General features: G+C 40.6%; 1 protein-coding gene and 1 non-coding gene across 2 annotated transcripts; one reads left to right on the top strand and one right to left on the bottom strand.

Annotated features, from left to right (window-relative positions):
- Positions 1-1,704: 1,704 nt before the first annotated feature.
- On the bottom strand, positions 1,705-1,809 carry LOC143384409 (small nucleolar RNA U13). Its single transcript, XR_013089314.1, has one exon. It is a non-coding gene; the product is annotated as a small nucleolar RNA U13 (small nucleolar RNA).
- Positions 1,810-5,918: 4,109 nt separating this feature from the next.
- On the top strand, positions 5,919-19,154 carry LOC143393689 (uncharacterized). Its single transcript, XM_076848108.2, has 4 exons — positions 5,919-5,998; positions 14,888-15,014; positions 15,208-15,319; positions 15,886-19,154. Exons 1-4 carry the CDS (start codon positions 5,996-5,998, stop codon positions 17,543-17,545), a joined length of 1,902 nt encoding a protein of 633 aa, XP_076704223.2. The 5' UTR covers positions 5,919-5,995; the 3' UTR covers positions 17,546-19,154.
- The last annotated feature ends 271 nt before the right edge of the window (positions 19,155-19,425 follow it).

Genomic DNA, 19,425 nt, shown 5'->3' with positions numbered 1-19,425 from the left:
TGGCCACGTTCTAACATAATATATGAGAAGGCACACTGGAGAGGAATTGTATAAAAGTGAAAAGGAATGGAAAGTTTTTTTGTCAAATATTCATGTAATATTCCCTCTACATGAATCTTCAAACTCACGTAAAGACTCCTACTGGAGAGAGGTCCTTTAAGTGTACATAATACAAATTAATTCATGTCTATCATTCCAGAACATTTACAACATGAAAGAAATGTTATAAAACATGCAAGCTTATTTTTCAGTTGTTTATTAAAGTATCCCTGGACTATGGATTTCTATTTATTACTTTCACACATGAACATCAGGTGAGATAATTCTGTAAGCCCGTGTTAAGCAACTGTACATGAGTTTAATAGGTAGTGTTTTATCATTGAATCAGTTACTATAATTTTCTCTCTTTTTTGAAGTCTGCTGAACCAAAGTGTATTTCCAATATGAAAATTTTTAATATTTTTTTTGTTCTGTGAATAATAGATCATTGAAAAATGACAATTTAGAAATCATTGGGATTTCCTACTGGCCTTGGGTGGCAGAGACTAGATGCCTCTTACTCATATACTTTTAATTATTTTTTCTGATTTAGATAGGCTTGTTTGAAGGGGGAGCAGAGGAGACTTACTTTATTTTCTATGCTAATAGTGGCCATAAATTTATGAATATGCAAAGTTTATCCTATGGGATAATCTCATTTAAATTATTTTCACCTTTTGCTGTTAGTCATTCCTTTTGGCTGTGATTTAGATGATGGATTTTGAATTAAGAAGAGACTTGTGGTAGCACAATATAATCTTAGTTGGAAGTGGCTTTCCTGAATTGTGTTAACACAGATAACTGTGTGGCCTGTCTTCTACAATCCATCTCTTCTAGTTCCATGCTAGAATTCATCAATAATATATTTGTTTGAGATATAGAGAGCAGAATTGATGAAGGGTGTTGAGTTTTATAACCATTAATATGGAACTAGATGGATGAATAGGGCTTCAGGGATACCTGCTTCTACCTCATTTTCCTGATGCTTTGCCATGCTGATCATGAGTACAGTTGTGTGTCGCATAATAGTGTTTCAGTCAATAACAGGCTGCATATGTGGTGGTCTCTTAAGATTACAATAGACCTGAAAATTTTCCTATTGCTTAGTGTCATCATATCCATTGTGATGTCATAGTGCAAAGTACTATGTGTTTGTGGTCACGCTGGCACAAACAACCCTGCTCTACCAGTAGTGTAAAAATATAGCACTTGCAATTAGTTTTAGACATAATATTTATAGTAATAATAGACAACTGTGTTACTGGTTTATGTATTCTCTATCCTGTAGTTTTTATCACTTTAGGTTGCATTCTTATTTTTAAAAAAGTGTGCTGTAAAAACAGCCCCAGACAGGTCCCGTAAGAGGCAGTCCAGGAGAAGGCATTGTTACCATCTGCAGGCAGCTCTGTGTGTGGTGTTGCCCCCTAAAATCTTCCAGGGGGACAGAGGTGGAAGTGGAAGACTTCATAAGTCTTCCCAGGACTGTTAATGGTCCTGCACTAGACTAATGAGTGTGTTTGTGTCCTAGTTTTTAACAAAAAAGTTAAAAATCAGAAAAAATTAAAATAAAAATAAATCTCATAGGGTAAGAACATAAAGAAGATATTTTTGTTCAGCTATGCAATGTGTTTGTGTTTTTCTTTCTTTTTTTTTTTTTTTTTCCATTTTCAGATGGGTAACATGCTGATGTTGTCACAAGATTGGAGGGAGGCACCTCTCAACACATCTGTGTGGAAACCCAAGCCTGTGCTTGTAAACCATAAAAAGGATCTTGTGTTTTAAGCAAAGTGTTATTATAAAAGAGTCAAAATGCAAAAAAGATTGCAGGGGGCTGTGTGTGTGTAGTGCAATGTTAAAGTACTTGCCTAGCAAGTATGAGGCCCTGGGTTTGATTCATAGCACTGAAAAAAAAAGTTATTTTTAAGTTTATAAAGTAAAAATGGTGCAGTAAACTGAGGATAATATATTATTGAATAAATAATTTTTTAAAGAAAAATTAGTATAGCCTAAGTGTGCACATAGTGTTTATAAAATCTACAGTAGTGTACAGGAACATCCTAAGATTCACATCCATCCACCACTCAATGACTCACCCACAGCAACTTCCAGTCCTTCAGCCTCCTTTTATGATAAGTGCCCTATATAGGTGTACCACTGTTTATCTTTTATATGGTATTTTTACTGTACCTTTTCTATGTTTAGAAACACAAACACCATGTGTTATAATTGCCTATAATATTGAATATAGATACATGTTGTATAGGTTTATAGCTTAGGAGCAATAGGCTATGCCATACAGTCTAGATGTACAGTAGGCTGCACCATCAAGGTTTGTGAAGTAAGTATATTTTATGTCTGTACAAAGACGAATCTGCTTGATAATGCATTTCTGGAACATCTTGTTCCTTAAACAGTATATGCCTGTATTCTCAAAGTTAGCACTAATTGCTTGATTGTCATCTTTATAGAGGTGCAGTGTATACATACCTCCCAAGTTCCACTCAGCATCCATTGCTGTTTAGATTTTCCTGCAAACTTTAATGAGTGCATAATTTGGACTCGAAAGATTGGGAATGTTCCCTGATATTTTGACTTACCTCATCTCTAGACTGAATTCATCTAGGGTCTTACATTATGTAGTAAACACCTGTTGTATTAATGTTGCCAGTGACTGTATGTAGTTAAAGTGGTGCATTCAGAAAGGATTCTTATGGACTTGGGCTTTTGTTAGTAAATGAAGTGAGACTTTTCTCTATATTGGATACTGTGCATTGAATTTAGTTGCATCACTGGTTATCATAATAGTTCTTATCTAGAAAGAAGGAAGAATGAAGTTGAGATAATCTACATGGGTCAAGTATGGTGGTGTATACCTGTAATCCCAGATACTGGGGGGGCTGAGGCAGGAGGATCCCAAGTTCGGGGCCAGCCTCAGCAATTTAGTGAGACCCTAGCTCAATTTTAAAAAAAGGGGGTGGGGTGGGGTTGGGGAGATAGTAGTAAAGCATCCCTGGGGTTAGTTCCCAGCATTGCAACAGCAACAAAAGAACTACATGGGTAGTTTTTTTCCTTTATTGCATTGGGCAGTGAATGCATTGACTGATCCTTAGTTTTAAGAATGAGCATCTTCCTCATAGCAAGCGGTTTGTCTATTTCCTGTCACTGTTGAACATAACCTTAGTATGTTTTCAATTACATTTCACTGTATGTGATAAAGTGTGCATGTTTTTTGTCAAATAGACTCTTCTGTAGATGTTTTCTAGAATATTTTAGAAATTTTTCAAATAATTTGTATACTATCAATTGTCTTTTTCATTTCCTGTAAGGATATATTAAAATACTCCATTACAGTTATGGGCTTTCAGATTGTTTGTAAATTTGTCAAGTTAACCATTGGCTATTCTGAATTAATATTAACTCATACATACAAGATCAAGTATTGTAAGGGAATTTTTATTTTTCTTAAGATAGTTCATTTTTTAAAAAATAAAACAGATTTCTCTTCATTCTGAATAAGCTAAAACTCAAATCATCATTTGTCAATGCCCTCTTGCCAGAGATTTCTAGGATCTCTGGTGCTCAGTGTTTAGACTGCCCCTGGGTCAATCCCCAGAGCTGCTGAAAGAAAACTACATGGAACCAGGCATGGTGGCATGAGAGTATAAATAAGGTATCTATATTTTGAACTCAAGGTTAGAGGCATATTCCCTGATGTTCTGACTCCCCTTATCTCTAGATCGAATTCTTCTAGGGTATTGTAGTGAAAGAGAGGAGTGTTATGAGTTGAAATAAGAATGACCACAAACCATTAGCAGCTATGGGTAGAATCAGTAAAAAGGTATTGAAAAAGATTTTTGGACTTGGACTTTTGTTAGTCTATGAAGTGAGACTTTTCTCTATATTGGATGCTGTGCACTGAATTTATTTATAACACTGGTTATCATAATAGTTCTTATCTAGAAAGAAGGAAGAATAGAGTTAAGCTAACCTCATTCCCAAGTAACTCCAGTTCTATTGGTCAGTAGGGAACAATTTTGGTCAATTTTGTGGCTTTGGTGCTGCTGTCCCCTCCACCCCTTTTTAAAGAGTTAAACGTTTTTTCAGTGCTGGGAAATCAAACCCAGGGCCTGGTGCTTGCTAGGCAAGTGATCTGCCACAGAGCTACATCCCCAGCCCTAACATTCCCCTCTCCATTTTTAAAAAAGAACTTCTCATCATGTTGCACAGGTTGGTCTTGAACTTCTTGGCTCAGGAGAAATGTAAACATATGTGCACAGAAAACCATGTACCTGAATGGTTTTGGCAACATTATTCACAATATCCAAAAGGTAGAAACAAAGCAAATGTACATTAATGGATGAATAAGTAAACACAACGTGCTACATCTAAACAATGGAAGAATCAGAAACAAATGAGGATGTGTTGATACCTGCTACAATGTAGATGTTCCTTGAAAACAGGTGAATAAAGTCAATCCTAAAAATCCCAGATTATCTAATCCCTTTCATATTAAAGTCCAGAATAGGAACTATATCCAGACAGAATAGATGAGTAGTTGTCTAGGGTTTGAAGGAAAGTGAAGGGATAGCTAATGACTACCGGGTTTGGTTTTGTCGTCATGGCCGATGGTAATGTTCTAAACTTGCGAAATTGCAAATATAAGTGAATATACTAAAAAATGTGAATAATGCACATTAAAGGAGTGTATTTATGTATGATATCTCAAAAAACAGGTTCCAATAAAAGATACATTAGGAGTTTTACCCAATTTTTTAAGCACATTGAGTTTCAATGTACATCCAAAGTTTACATAGCTTTTTATTTTTTCTTATATCAGTGAAATAGGTATTCAGTTTGCCTTAGGGATAGCATACATTTACATTTCAAAGTTCATTAGGAGCATCTTCAAAAATTATCAATAAGAAATTGCCTTCCAAGGTTGGGACTATAGCTTAGTGGTAGAGTGCTTGCTTTAAATGCGTGAGATCCTGGGTTTAAAAAAAAAAAAAAAAGTTTCGTAGTGTAAATTGCATGCTTCAGACTTTTTTTTTTTTTTTAAATAGAATTTTTAAATATCTTTTTTAGTTTTCAGCGGACACAACATCTTTGTTTCTTGTATGTGGTGCCGAGGATCGAACCTGGGGCGTATGCTTGCCAGGCGAGTGCGCTACTGCTTGAGCCACATCCCCAGCCCCACATGCTTCAGGCTTTGTAACAAGAACACACAGCTGCTTGTTGATGGAAAGGAGTTACTGCACCCAATCTAGGGCTGTGATGTTCTACATCCCCTGCCCTTCTACTTTATTTTGAGACAAGGTCTTCCTAATTGCCCGGACTGGCTTCGAACCTGCAATCCTGCGTCAACCTCCGGAGTCGCTGGGAGGACAGGTGTGTGCTATCGCACCTATCTGGCTTGATAATTCTCTTTGAAATGTCTGTGTGCGTTTTAAATAGAAGAGCTCTAAAAGGCCTCAGACCCTCGGAGCACACGGGAACCCGCTATTCCAGTCTGGGCTGATCTGAGCGCCCGTCTTACACTGGACGGGGCGTCCTCCCCTGGGAAAAAGGAGTCGAATTCTCTGCGCACAGCCCGTCCGGGTCCGCGGGAGCTGGGGGAAGGGGCCAGCGGGGTCCTAGCGCAGGGGCCTAGCGCCGGGAACGAGTTCCGACTGAGCCGACCGCGGCTGGCCGGGTCCAGCTCGAGCCCACCGCGGGAAGCCCACTCCGCCAGCTACGTGGCGTCCCTCGTCGCTGTCATTCATTCAGAAGAGGGAGGGTCTCGGCCAATCAGGCACCTCGCAGGAGAGGCCCGCGGAGGGACGCCAGGGGAAGTAGGTGGACGTCCCTACACCTTCCGGTTGCCCTTGAGGACCCGGAGCAGTGCTGCGTGGTCAGTTTGCCTGTGGCCTGCGGCGGAGCTGTGGGGAGGACGTCGGGACACCCTAGAGTCCGAGAAATGGTGAGCGCGGGGCCGGGCGTCCGGAGACGCGGCGCGGGGGCGGCTGTGGGCGCGCAGGACCCGGTCGGGCCGGCCTCCCGCGGCAGCTCCGCAGTCTATGGCCGGGGCCACCGCTGGCCGCTCCGCCCTCCGTCCCCTCGGGCCCGCTAGGGGGAGGGGGTGGGCCGGGCGGGCAGCCGCGACCCCGGAGCCCCGTCGCGTCCCTCCTTGGCGACCCAGCCCGGCGCGGAGCCCTCTCTGGGCAGCTCCTCGGCTCTCAGCCTGTGCGGTCCCTGCGGGAGGGTCGCGGGGACCCCGGCTGCGCGTGGGGCGAGGGTCCCGAGGCCCCGGCCCTCCATTCTCCTCAACGGAAAGGGACGCACCGTCCTGCTCGCCGCCTCGCCCTTCCCAGGCCGAGGATCCCTAAACTTCGCGATCCTTCCCGGTGTTCGCACACCCAGCCCCCTCCCCGGTTCACACGGTTATCAACCCTCGGACGGCCTTTTTTCGGTGTCAAGTGCGCGCGGTTTTTTGTTTTGTTTGTTTGTTTGTTTGCAGTGCCGGGGATGGAGCCCAGGGCCTCGCGCATGCCCGCAAGCGCTCCACCCCTGAGCTGTGGTAACCCCAGTTTGTGGACCTTTCACTTGAAAGTTAAGCAGAGAATAACCACCCGGCTCTAAGGTGAAGGGGGAAAATGTCCTGTGCCCCTCCTCTTCCCTCCTAAGCAGGATGTCCTTTTCCTTTTCCGTGGTTTTTACTGGTGCATCGTGGTTGCACGTACTGACGGGATTTGTTGTTAGGTATTATACGTGCACCCAGTTTAACTTGAAGCAGGCTGACTTCCAATTGAGGTCACTCTAGGAAACGTTACAGGTGATGTGGCCTCAGCTCACCCTCCTGTTTTTCCCTGTTTCTGGGTTTTTTGAACTGTCTCTCGGATTGACCCAGGATCCTCGCAGCCAGGTCTCTTGGGATGCTTAGTCAGTGTGAGGTGCAGGGTGTGGGGCCTCTCAGAGGAGCAGCCTTCCTCATCTAAATATCTAACTGCTTGGGACAGTCAACTTTTCTTTCTTCCCAGTCCTAGGTTCCATTCCTTAGAGAACCAGTGGTGATCAGCCAGTCAATTTGCTGGTATTGAGGCGACAGGACAGAAATTTTTACTGCCCTTTGGGATACCTTAGGATGGTGAAGGGAGAAAAACTGCCTCAAGAGATCAAGGAAAGCCCACCCCAGGGAGGTGGTGCAAGAACCTGAAAAGAATGCACTTTGGGCACACCAGGGCAGGTCTCTTGGCAGGGTGAACATGGAGATTTCAGTGGTATCTCCCTTTTTCTTGGGGATTGTTATTTTCCATATCCTTCACGTAGAGACACTTGTGCTTTATTGCTGTGATATAAGTTATTTATATGCATCCATCTCTCATCCATTAAAATGCTGAGTTGGGGTGATTTTGCTGGATTCTTCAAACAGTGTCCCCCCAAACCCCCTTCTTAAAGTGAGTGAGTAGCCTTGGCTGGGAATCAGAGGTCCAGGGTCAATTGCAAACTTATAATGTGAAGTCATTGGTTTTTATTGAGTGTTTCAGACTGCTCATACCCTCCACTGGGACTTATTTATATTCTGGAAGCTTTCTAAAAATATTAAATATGAATCTATATATAAAACAATTACATAGTCAATAGAAACATCAAAAGAGAACAGCTGTGGGGCACTGTGGTGCATGCCTGTAATTCCAGTGATTCAGGAGCCTGAGGCAGGATGATTGAAAGTTCAAGGCCAGCCTCAGCAACCAAGCAAGACCCTCTCAATTAAAAAAAATAAAATAAAAATAAAAAGGGCCAGGGATGTATCTCAGTGGTAGAGTATCCCTGGGTTCAGTCTCCAGTTAACCCCCCCCCACCCCAATCACCACCAAAAAGGGAACATCTGTGTAATTGCAGGCATACTGAGACTTGGAAAATGCCTTCACACCACATGCCCACTTGGAATGACTCCTGAAGGCTGCATCATCTCATCTCTCTCTAGATGGAGCCAGTCTTTTAAATTCTCAGATAATCTCCTTGTTTATCTTGCCAGTTTTATAACCTGTGTATGCATTTCTTTTTCAATTTCTTATTTTTGCATATTTTATGCAAATTATAATATCCTCTGTATAATAGTATGTGTCAGGTTTCTTTTTTGCACAGTTAGGCTTTTTATGGGATGATAGCTTAGTTTATTTATTAGACTTTATTTTTCAGGGCTTTTTGAAATTTACAGAAAAATTGAGCAGATAAGACTTTCTTCATAGCTTGTTATTTCCCCTGTTTCATTTTTAATTTTTTTAGTTGTTATGTTAATGGTTTTTTAATATTTTTTTTTTTTAGTTATAGTTGGACACAATACCTTTGTTTTATTTATTCATTTTTACTTGGTGCTGAGGATTGAACCCAGGGCCTCGAGTGCTGGGTGAGCACTCTGCCACTGAGCCACAACCCCAGCCCTTGTATTAATGTTTTTTAGTTGTCATTTTAATATTTTTTAGTGGTTATGTAGTGCTGAGATCAAACCCAGGGCTTTACACATGCTAGGCAAGAGCTCTACCACTGAGCCACAACCCTGGTCCCAGTTTCCCCTGTTTATAACATCTTGTGTATGTATAGCGTATTTGTTATGAATTAATATGTTTGATGTTGAGAATTAACATCATCATTATTCACTCAAATCCATACTATACATTAGGATTGACTCCTTGCTTTATTTAGTTCTATAAGTTTTGACAATGTATGTGTCATGTATCCACCATCAGTACCATATAACTTAACTGTCCTAAAAATGAATTCCCTGTGCTCCACCTATTTATCACCTTTCCCTTCCTCCATTACCCCTCCTCCCTCCCCTAATAAATACCCTGGCAACTACTGATTGTGTGTGTGTGTGGGGGGGGGTGTTGGGGATTGAACCCAGAGCCTGTGTGTGCAAGGCAAGCATTCTTATCAACTGACCTATATTCCCAGCATCCGCTTCCCCACCTTTTTTTTTTTTTTTAACGTCTCTATGGTTCTATACTTGGAATCTGCTGTTAGGCAAGTGTTTTAGATTGTCTTCTTTCAGTTAGCAATAAGCATTTAAGTCCCTCTGAGTTTGTAACTTGATACTCATCTTAAAAAATGATTTTAGTTATAGATGGACACAATAATACCTTTGTCTATTTGGTTTTTTTTTTTTTTTAATGTGGTGCTGGGGATCAAACCTAGTGCCTCATGTGTGCTAGGCAAGCGCTCCACCACTGAGCCACAACCCCAGCCCAATACTTAGTTTTTCAATCACTGAATATTATTCTTCATATAGATGTACTACTGTTTATCCATTAACCTATTGAAAGGTATGTATTAGTTGCTTCTAGAATTACAAAAAAAAGGTTGCTATTAATGTTTGTGTGAAGAGGTGTGTGTGAACCTATGTTTTGGGTTCATTTGGGTAAGTAACTAGGTGTGTGATTACTGAGTAGTCTAGTTAAACCATGTTTATCTCTGTAAGAGCATGCCACACTGTCTTCCAAAATAGCTGCATTATTTTCCATTCACACCAACAGTAAGAGTCAGTGCTGTATGTTTTGTCAGCACTTGTTGACAGTATTTTGGATTTAGCATCTCACTAAGTATATGATAGTACATTATTGCTTTTGATTTGCACTTACTTAATAGCATATAATGTTGAGCACCCTTCATATACTTATTTGCTAAGTTGCTGAGGTTGACCTTAAACTCTTGAACTAAAGTGATTCTTCTGCATTAGAACCCCAGTTAGCTGGGCCTGTGTCTGAGCATTTGTTTGTTTGTTTGGTTGGTTTTTGAGACGGGGTACCCTTCTATGTTACCCCAGGCTGGTTTTGAATTCCTGGGCTCAAGTGATCCTTCCACTTCAGCTGGGACTGCAGGCGTTTAGCACCTTATCCAGCTCTGATTGCTTGTTTTCTTATACGGGTCTTGTTTTGCAGACATTGTGTCCTAGCCTGTGGTTTTTATTTTTATTCTTTTGACAGTGCCTCTGGCAACACAAAAAATTTTACTTAATGAGGTCCAATTTAAGAATTTACTCATTCATGGTTAATGCTTTTGGTGTCCTCTGAAATCTCGTTCTCAAATCCATGGTCATCTACAGTTTCCTCTATTTTGTGTCCTATTGGAATTCTCATGTTTGCATTTTACATTTAGGCTTCTGATCCATTTTCAGTTAATCTCACTGAAGTCGTAAGGTCTGTGTCTAATCCATTTTTATGGATATGGTATCCCAGGTTTTTCCACATCATTTTTGGAATCAGCCTCAGTTTTTTACCATCTCCATTGAACTGTTTTGGCCCCTTTGGTACATATCAGTTGGCTGCATATTGTGGTTTTATTTCTGGGCTCCCTTTCTGCCCTGGTCTGTCTGTCCTGTTGATCTGAAGGTCTCTTCTTTTACAAATACTATACTGCTTGATTGCTGTACCTTTATGGTAATTTTTTTTTTATTATATTATTTTATTTACGTGGTGCTGAGGGTGGAACCCAGTGGCTCGTGTGTGCGCTCTACTACTGAGCCACAACCCCAGCCCCTTCATGGTGATTTTGACATCGGGTTGTCAATACAACTTTATTCTCAAGTATATTGTGTTGGTCATTTTGGATCTTTTACCTTTTCAAATGAACTTTGATTCTAAAGTTTAAAAGTAGTTCTAGTTTTCTATTTTTCCTCCCCAACCCTTCAACCCTTCTCAGTTGGGGACCAAATCCAGGCCTCACACATACTAGGCAAGTGTTCTCCCACCGAGCTACCCCCTTAGCCCTCAATTCTAGTTTTCTAAAAACTGACTCTAGTTTTGTTTTCTTAATAACTTGCTAGAATAATCCTAATTGAGATAGTGTTGAATCTAGTCCAAAGTCGGGAGAACTGAGATCCTACCAATGTTGTGACTTCCTGTCAATGAACTTGGAATACCTCTTCATATATTTAGATCATGTGTATAGATCTTATTTAGAATTCATGGAGATGGTATCAGATTGATACATGTTGGCTGTGGTTTGGATGTTTATATCCTTTGTGCAGTAGTATTGAGAAGGAACTTTTGGATGGAGGAAGTAGCTTGATGGCAGAGAGGGTTTGCCCAACATGCACGATGGCCTGGATTCCATCCCTAGCACCAGGAAGTGGGAGGAAGAGGGAGAGAAAACTATTGACTTTTGTATGTTAATCTGATGTTGTACAACTTTGCTAAAATCTCTTATAATTTCTAGTGGTATTATATTTGTTCTTTGGATTTTGTGCCTAGACAGTGTTTAATCAGCCTTGCACACCCATAATGATTTATTTGATTGTGGTATATAATTCTTTTTGGGTGTTGTTAGATTCAGTTTGCTGGTATTTGTTGAGGATGTCTATGTCCATGTTTATGAGAGGTCAGGTTTTTTGGTCATGTCTCATCTGCTGTTGCCATTTGGGTATGTCAATGTCTTTGGAAGAGATTATCGAGAACTGATGTTATTTCTTTAAGTGTCTGGCGGAATTCACCAGTGAGACCATCTAAGTCTTGTCTTCATCTTTTGAATAGTTATTAGGTATTGATTGAATTTCTTAAATTCATGAAGTTTGGTTCATGTTGTTTATATCTGTCTGTTGCCTGAAGATTGTATCCTTCAAGAAGTTGGTCCATTTTATCCAAGTTTTCAATTTTTAGACATGGAGTTATTCTTTTTTTTTTTTTTTTTGGTACTGAGGTCTGAATCTAGGGGCACTTTACTGCTGAGCCACATTCCTGACCCTTTTTTAAAACTTTGAGACTGGTCTTTCTGTTGCTGAGGCTGGATTTGAACTTGCGATTCTCTTGCCTTAGCCTCCTGAGATGCTGGGATTACGGGCATGCACTACCATACCCAGCCATAGGAAGACTTAGAAGTACTTTTAAAAGGTCAGGAAGACCTTTTATAGTCTTTCTAATGTCTGTGGGATTAATGGCAGTGCTGCTTCTTTTTTTCTTTGTTAGCCTGGCTATGAGTTCATCAGTTTTATTGATTTTGGGGGGCAGGTACTGGGCAGGTACTGATCCATTTTGATTTCACTTTTGTGCATGGTATGGTTTCATTCTTTTACATGTGGATGCCTAGTTTTCTCAACACCCCATTTTTGAAAAAACTGTCCTTTTCCTATTGAATGATCTTGGTCCCTGTGTCAAAACCCATTTTACTGGCTATGTAAGGGTATCTTCTGGCTTTTCTTTCCTTTGGTCCATACTCTGTTTTTATGCCACTGCACTGTTTTGATTTTCACATCTTTGAGTATTTGAGGTTATTTGTGCCAGTATTCTTAAGGCACGCTTCTCTGCACTTTTTTTTTTTATAAAGTCTTAGTCTTTATTATCGGGGCAGATTTATTTTTTAAAATGCTTTTATTAGTGCATTAGAGTTATGCACAGTAGTGGGTCCGTTTTCACATGCTCATACATGTGTGGAATTTAATTTTCTCCATTTCAGTCCCCAGTGCTTCCCTCCCTTCTTCCCTCCCGCCTGTTCCCCTTCCTCTACTCTACTGGAAACTGGATAACTTATAAATAATAGAAATTTCTGGGCACAGTGGGGCTTGCCTGTAATCCCAGCAGCTCAGGAGGCTGAGGCAGGGAGATCATCAGTTCAAAGCCAGCCTCAGCAAAAACACAAAATAGGGCTGGGGATGTGGCTCAGTGGTTAAGTGCCCCTAAGTTCAACCCCTGATACCAAAAATATTAAATAAATAACAGAAATTTATTTTTAACAGTTCTGGAGGCTGGGGAGTCCAGGATCAGAAGCTAGTCAGTGAGGTGTTTATTGAAAGCCTTGTCTCTGCTCCCAAGGTGGTACCTTGTTGCTGTGTCCTCATAGGGTGAAAGGCAGAAGGGCAAAGCACCTGCTTGGCTCTTTCCAGCCATCTCATAAGGGGCTAATCCCTCCCTCAGGAAGCCACAGTCTTTGTGGTCTAATTGCTTGCTAAAGGTCCCACTGATGTTTTGGGGTTTGTTTCACTATAAATTATGGAAGGAGACACAAACATTTGAATCATAGCACAGGATTTTTTTTTTTTTTTTTTTTTTTTTTAAAGAGAGAGTGGCGGGGGGAGAGAGAGAGAATTTTTAATATTTATTTTTTTAGTTCTTGGCGGACACAACATCTTTGTTTGTATGTGGTGCTGAGGATCGAACCCAGGCTGCACGCACACCAGGCGAGCACGCTACCGCTTGAACCATATCCCCAGCCCCAGCACAGGGTTTTGATTACTGCTGCACAGTCCTTATTAGATGTAGGTAGTTTCAGATTATTTCTGTTTCTAGAAATTAGTCTACTTACTGGTGTAATCCAATTTGTTACTGTACCCCAGGAGACTTTGCATATAGGCCGTGAGGTGTGCATTTCTTTCATTTGTGTTCGGCTGCTGTACAGGAGCTTGTTGCTGTGGTGGTATGGTGTCGGGGGGAGGCAGCGCATTCCACGGACCTAGGATTTGGCCTCATTTTTAGGAAGCCTGTGTTCCTGGGTTGTGACTTTCTTAAGGACTTCTAGGTCTTCCACTCGCCTTTATTGCTGCAGGAAAGTTAGAGGGAATTGGGTACCTCCCTTTTCCCAGAAGTTTGGCCCTGGTTTCATCTCTGTTAGGCTTTTGGGACATACATTCAGCCCTCAATGTCTGTAAGTTCTTTGCCTGCACATTCAAACAAGGAAGGGTGGAAAACCTGTCTGTACTGATTGTTTGTTTGTCATTGTTTTCTGAACATCCTGGTAGGTTTTCTGGAGGTCAACTACAGTAGAACAACTATTTAACTAATATACATCGTAGTCGGTATGCAAGTCATCTGGAGATCATTTAAAGCCTATTAAAGGCTTTAAAGGCAAGCACTATGCCATTTCATATAAGGGATATTTTAGCATGGGGGCGGGCAGTGGTCCTGGAAGTGATCCACAGTGGATTCTGAGGGATGGCTATAGTTTTCCTCTGTTTCTTTGTTTTTGCTGTGTGCTCTGCTATTGAGCTATATTCCCAGTCCTATAGTTTCTCTTGAAGAAAGGGCTTACGAAAAACAGACACAATTCCTTGGGCATCTTTCAGAATGGCTACGTTTCCCTCCCCTATGAAGGCAAGCAGTGATTTTTCCCTGATCTTCACTGGGGACACCTGGTAGGGTTTCTGGAGGTAAAAATAAATGGGAAAGTCCATTCCAAGATTGGTCCCCATCATTATCATTATTATTTTATTTTTTTTCCCTCTGACGCTTGTCCTCCTCAGCTTTTAGTGGTACACCAGTGATAGTTCAGTTTTCCCTACTCTGTAACTGCTCTTCACACAGGTTTCTGCTCTAGTAATTTACACTTTATGGTCTTTTGTCTTTGTTTCTCCATTTGTGGCATCAGTTTTCCTGTAAACACATTTCTCTGATGGATGTAAGAAGAGTTGCTAATTTTTAGTTCATGTGCTTTCTTATTCTCTGGAGGTGAGTGTTGCCTTCTATGTCCTTACAAGCCACAGTGGAACTGAGAATTACCTGACTTCACTTTTTGATATTAGTTGGCACTTTTTTTTCCTTTTTTTTTTTTTTTTTTTTTTTTTTTTTTTTTTGTGGTGCCTTGGGTGGAGCCCAGTATCTTGGGTTTGCTAAGCAAGCATTCTACCACCCAGCCACACCACCAGACCTACTGACAACTTGTAAACCTCAGACTTCTCCACCCCCTGTGCCCACATCTGGATAAGGTAGTGTTCCTATTCTGCTGTTGCCCTGTGGATAATTCATTTGTCATCTCAGTTGCTACGTGGAAGGATATGAATGTCAGCAGAGAGCAAGAGTCTGATGACCAAGTTATAGAATAAATGTTTGGAGACCAGAATCGTGAACTTATGAATCCTCCTTTACATACATGTGGGATGTTTTAGGACCCAGTGACCTTTGAGGATGTGGCTGTGAACTTCACTCAGGAGGAGTGGGCTTTGTTGGATCTTTCCCAGAAGAATCTATATAGAGATGTGATGAGGGAAACCTTCAGGAACCTGGCCTTTGTAGGTAAGTGTAAAAACATTCCTGCCCTTAGTCATTTAAAGAACAGGTGTTTCTTTATCATCAGTGCTGTTCAGTGGTTTAGAATATGGAAAGGGAATGCTTTGGTGAATAAAATAAATCAGCAGGGTCTCATTGTGCCATAAATTTTCTAAATATTTTATTGAATTCATAATGATTTTCTGGATCTACATTTTAGGAATAAAATGGAAAGACCAACATATTGAAGATCAATGCAAAAATTCAAGTTTTTCTGAATACTTGAAAGAATTCATACTGAAGAACAACCGTACAAATGAGAGAAACCTAAGGTACTCATAAGGGAAAGCAGTGTCCCTAGAGAGAATTTATAGCATGTTTTAAAATTTTGTTTTTAGTTTTTATTAAAACTTTGTTGTTGAGACAGGGTGTCACCAGGTTACCCAGGCTGTTTTTGAACTTGTGGGTTCAGGCAATCTTCCTGCTTCAACCTCCGGAGTAGCTGGGATTACAGGCGTAAACCAGTATGCCCAGCCTCATGAAAATATAAAAACAAAGAAACAGAACATATAAACCCATTTTAAGTTTTTTTATCCTTCAAAAATTTTGTTCGAAATCCACGTACTTATATATTACATAGTTCATACTTCACTACATTTCACCGTATATTAAAAATTTCCATCTGTGAATATTACTGTTTTGATAATAGCTATGATCAAAGCCCCTTGCAGAGCTCCCCCCCCCCTGCCACCAGGGATTGAACAATCCAGGAGCACTCAGCCACTGAGCTGCATCCCCACCCCTTTTTTACATTTTATTTAGAGACAGGTCTCAATGAGTTGCATAGGGCCTCACTAACTTGTAAGAAACAGTCAATACTGCTTTTCCTTTTTTGCAGAAGTCATCTGGTAGAGAGACTCTGTGAAAGTGAAGAAGGCAGTCAGAATGAAGAAACCGTCAGCCAGATTCTAAATCTTAATCTGGCTGAGAAAACAAGTGGAGTTGAACCCTATGATAGCACCACATGTGGAGAGGAGACCACAAGTCATTCGTCCCTTAGTAAGCACCCAAGAGCTCACACCGGACAAAAAACCCATGACCATCACGGTGGAAAGGAGACACATCAAGATAAGCAGTGCACAAAAGCCAACGGTTATCATCACACTAGAGAGAAACGTTATGAATGTAAGGAATGTGGAAAAGTCTTTATTTCTCTTGCAAGCTTTCAAAGACACAGGATAACACACACTGAAGCGGAACCTCATAAATGTAAATGTAAAGTATGTGGGAAAGCCTTTTATTCCACTAATTTATGTCAAATACATGAAAAAACTCACCCTGAAAAGAAACCTTATCAATGTAAGCAATGTGGTAAAGGGCTAAGTACTGCCAAATCCTTCCAAATACATAAGAGGATTCACACTGGAGAGAAACCCTATGAATGTAAGGAATGTGGGAAAGCCTTCAGATGTCCCAGTGATTTTCGAAGACATAAAAGAACGCACACTGGAGAGAAGCCCTTTGAGTGTAAACAGTGTGGTAAAGCTTTTGCTCGTTCTAGTTCTGTTCGAATACATGAAAAAACTCACACCAGAACAAACACAGGCTGTGAATGTAAGGAATGTGGGAAAACCTTTGTTTCTCTCTCAACCTTTCAGAGGCATATGATAAGGCATACTGGAGATGGGCCTTATAAATGTAAGGACTGTGGAAAAGCATTCATTAGTCTTGTTTCATTTCAAATACATGAAAAACTACACACTGGAGAGAAAGTCTATCAGTGTAAACAGTGTGGGAAAACCTTAAGCAATCCCAGTTCCTTTCGAATCCATGAAAGAACTCACACTGGAGAGAGACCCTATGAATGTAAGGAGTGTGGGAAATCCTTCAATTGTCCAAGTTCCTTTCAAAGACATGAAAAAACTCACACTGGAGAGAAACCCTTTGAGTGTAAAAAGTGTGGGAAAGCCTTCAGTCGTTCCTGTTACCTGCAAATGCATGAACGGATTCACACAGGAGAGAAGCCCTATGAATGTAAACAATGTGGCAAAGCATTTAGCAGTTCCAGTTCCTTTGGGATACATAAAAGAACTCACACTGGAGAGAAACCCTATCAATGTAAAGAATGTGGGAAAGCCTTCAGTTGCCACAGTTCTTTTCAAAGACATCAAAGGATTCACACTGGAGAAAAACCCTATGAATGTACAAAGTGTGGTAAAGCCTTCAGCCGCTCCAGTGTCTTTCAAATACATGCAAGAACTCACACCAAAGAGAAACCCTATGAATGTCAAGAATGTGGGAAAGTCTTTGGTTGTTCCAGTTCCTTTCAAATACATAGAAGAACGCACACTGGAGAGAAACCCTATGCTTGTCAAGAATGTGGGAAAGCATTTAGTTGTTCTAGCACCTTTCAAAAACACAAAAGGACGCACACTGGAGAAAGACCCTATGAGTGTCTAAAATGTGGTAAAGCCTTCAGTCGCTCTAGTACCCTTCAGATACATAATAGAATTCATGAAAGAACTCTGACTGAAAGAAAAACTGCCCAAATACTGTGAGTATGGGAAAGCCTTCATTTGTCACAATCCCTTTCAAAACAGGAAAGAACGCATACTGGAGAGAAACCCTATGTAAGGAATGTGGGAAAGCACATTGAGGACACCCACTGGTGAGCAACTCTAATATGCTGAAGGTTCAGGTGCCTTTTGTTGTCCCACTTCACTTCAAAGCCATGAGAGAATTCATGGAGGAGAGATGCAAGCAGTGGAACGTCAGCAGTGGGCAAAGCCCTCGGTTGGCTCATCTTAAGGGACATGTAAAACGCATACTGGGGCTTGAGTGGAGCTTGGCATGTTAGAGCTGCTGACCAGCCCCATGACCCCTGGTCAGTACTCAGGCAAAGGTGGAGAGAAATAATGAACACTGCATGGAAGACTTGAAGTGTGAAAAACAAGAAGAATGTTTTCAATTTTGACAGTTACTTTGAAAGCCTTATAAAAGCTTCCAATTTAGAGAAAACATACATATTGAAATAATATGCAAAGCCTGATGCAAATTAATACACATATAATGCTCCAGAAAATACACGTCCTGAAGGAAATGTTATTAAAGGTATAAATTGATTTTCTCACCGGCCTTCCTCTTTTTTTTTTTTTTTCCTTTTGTTTAATACATAAATGGGGGCTGAACCCAGGAGTGTGCTACCACTGAGCTGTATTCCCAACCCTTTTAAGATTTTAAGACAGGGTCTTGCTAAGTTACCAAGGCTGATCTTGAATCTGTGGTCCTCTGCCTCAGCCTCCTGAATTGCTGGGATTAATAGGCACGGGCCACTGCTCCCAGCTTAAATTGATTTTCTTTATTAATAGCTCATTCTTTTTTTTGGAGAAGGGTACTGGGGATTGAACTTGGGGGACCTCAACCACTGAGCCACATTCCCAGCCCTATTTTGTACTTTATTTAGAGACAGGGTTTCACTGAGTTGCTTAGTGCCTCACCATTGCTGAGGCTGGCTTTGAACTCACGATCCTCCTGCTTTAGCCTCCCAAACTGCTGGGATTATAGGTGTGCACTACTACACCCACCTGATAGCTCATTCTTAATATAGATCTCTAGACTTTGAATTTTTACTAATTTCCACAAAGAATCATTAAGACTTGATAATTTTCATAGTACTTTTAAAGCACCAGTAAAAGAGTTTAATAGGTAGTGTTTTTAAGGTACTTATAAAATTTTTATCTATTTTTAATTGTGGGGTTCATAGGTAAATTGAAATGTTTCTAATATACAGAGAAGTTTGATTTTTATGTACTTTTTAATTTTTGTGTTCAGTAGGTCACTTAAAACAATTGTTAACCATTGGAATTTCTTACAGATCATGTGGCGGGTTATAGCTCTGTCTCCTCCATCTCTATATTCTACCATTTCTAATAGGAGAAACTGCTTTGTAAAAAACATGCATAGAATTTTATTTTATTTTTGGGGGGGGGTAATAAGAAGTTGCCACCAACTTTTAAGTATGTAAAGTTTTTATCATAATCTCATGTTTATTCTTATTTTCATCTTTTGCCTTTTACTGTTTGTTGTTATTTCTGGCCGTTATTTGAATAGTTCATTTTGAGTGACAGAGACCTGTGATTGAACAATAAAAGTGTGGGAAAGCCATCAGTCCTTCCTGTTACCTGCAAATGCATGAAAGGACTCACACAGGAGAGAAGCCCTATGAATGTAAACAATGTGGCAAAGCATTTAGTAGTGCCAGTGTTGGACTGTGATATGACTTTGTTGGTAATGGGGGGAAGTAGATTTTCCAGAATCTAGTCCTCTTATGGTGCCTTGTTAGAAGTTGGCAGTAGTCTAAACTTGGATGAGAATTGGAAAGAAGTGAAGAGGCATTTATCAGATTTTTGAAGTCACACATATTTTTGCCTAGTGTGTG

Source organism: Callospermophilus lateralis, chromosome 1 (assembly GCF_048772815.1).
Source record: "Callospermophilus lateralis isolate mCalLat2 chromosome 1, mCalLat2.hap1, whole genome shotgun sequence".
Taxonomy (NCBI): Eukaryota; Metazoa; Chordata; class Mammalia; order Rodentia; family Sciuridae; genus Callospermophilus; species Callospermophilus lateralis.
The sequence above is the reverse complement of the archived record's forward strand: the minus strand, read 5'-3'. Positions and strand labels throughout refer to the sequence as shown.

What these genes read in the sequence shown, in the direction of transcription:
- LOC143393689 (XM_076848108.2), top strand. An exon ending in CAGGAACCTGGCCTTTGTAG is followed by an intron (nt 15,015 to 15,207) that starts GTAAGTGTAAAA and finishes TCTACATTTTAG; the next exon opens with GAATAAAATGGAAAGACCAA. An exon ending in ACAAATGAGAGAAACCTAAG is followed by an intron (nt 15,320 to 15,885) that starts GTACTCATAAGG and finishes CCTTTTTTGCAG; the next exon opens with AAGTCATCTGGTAGAGAGAC.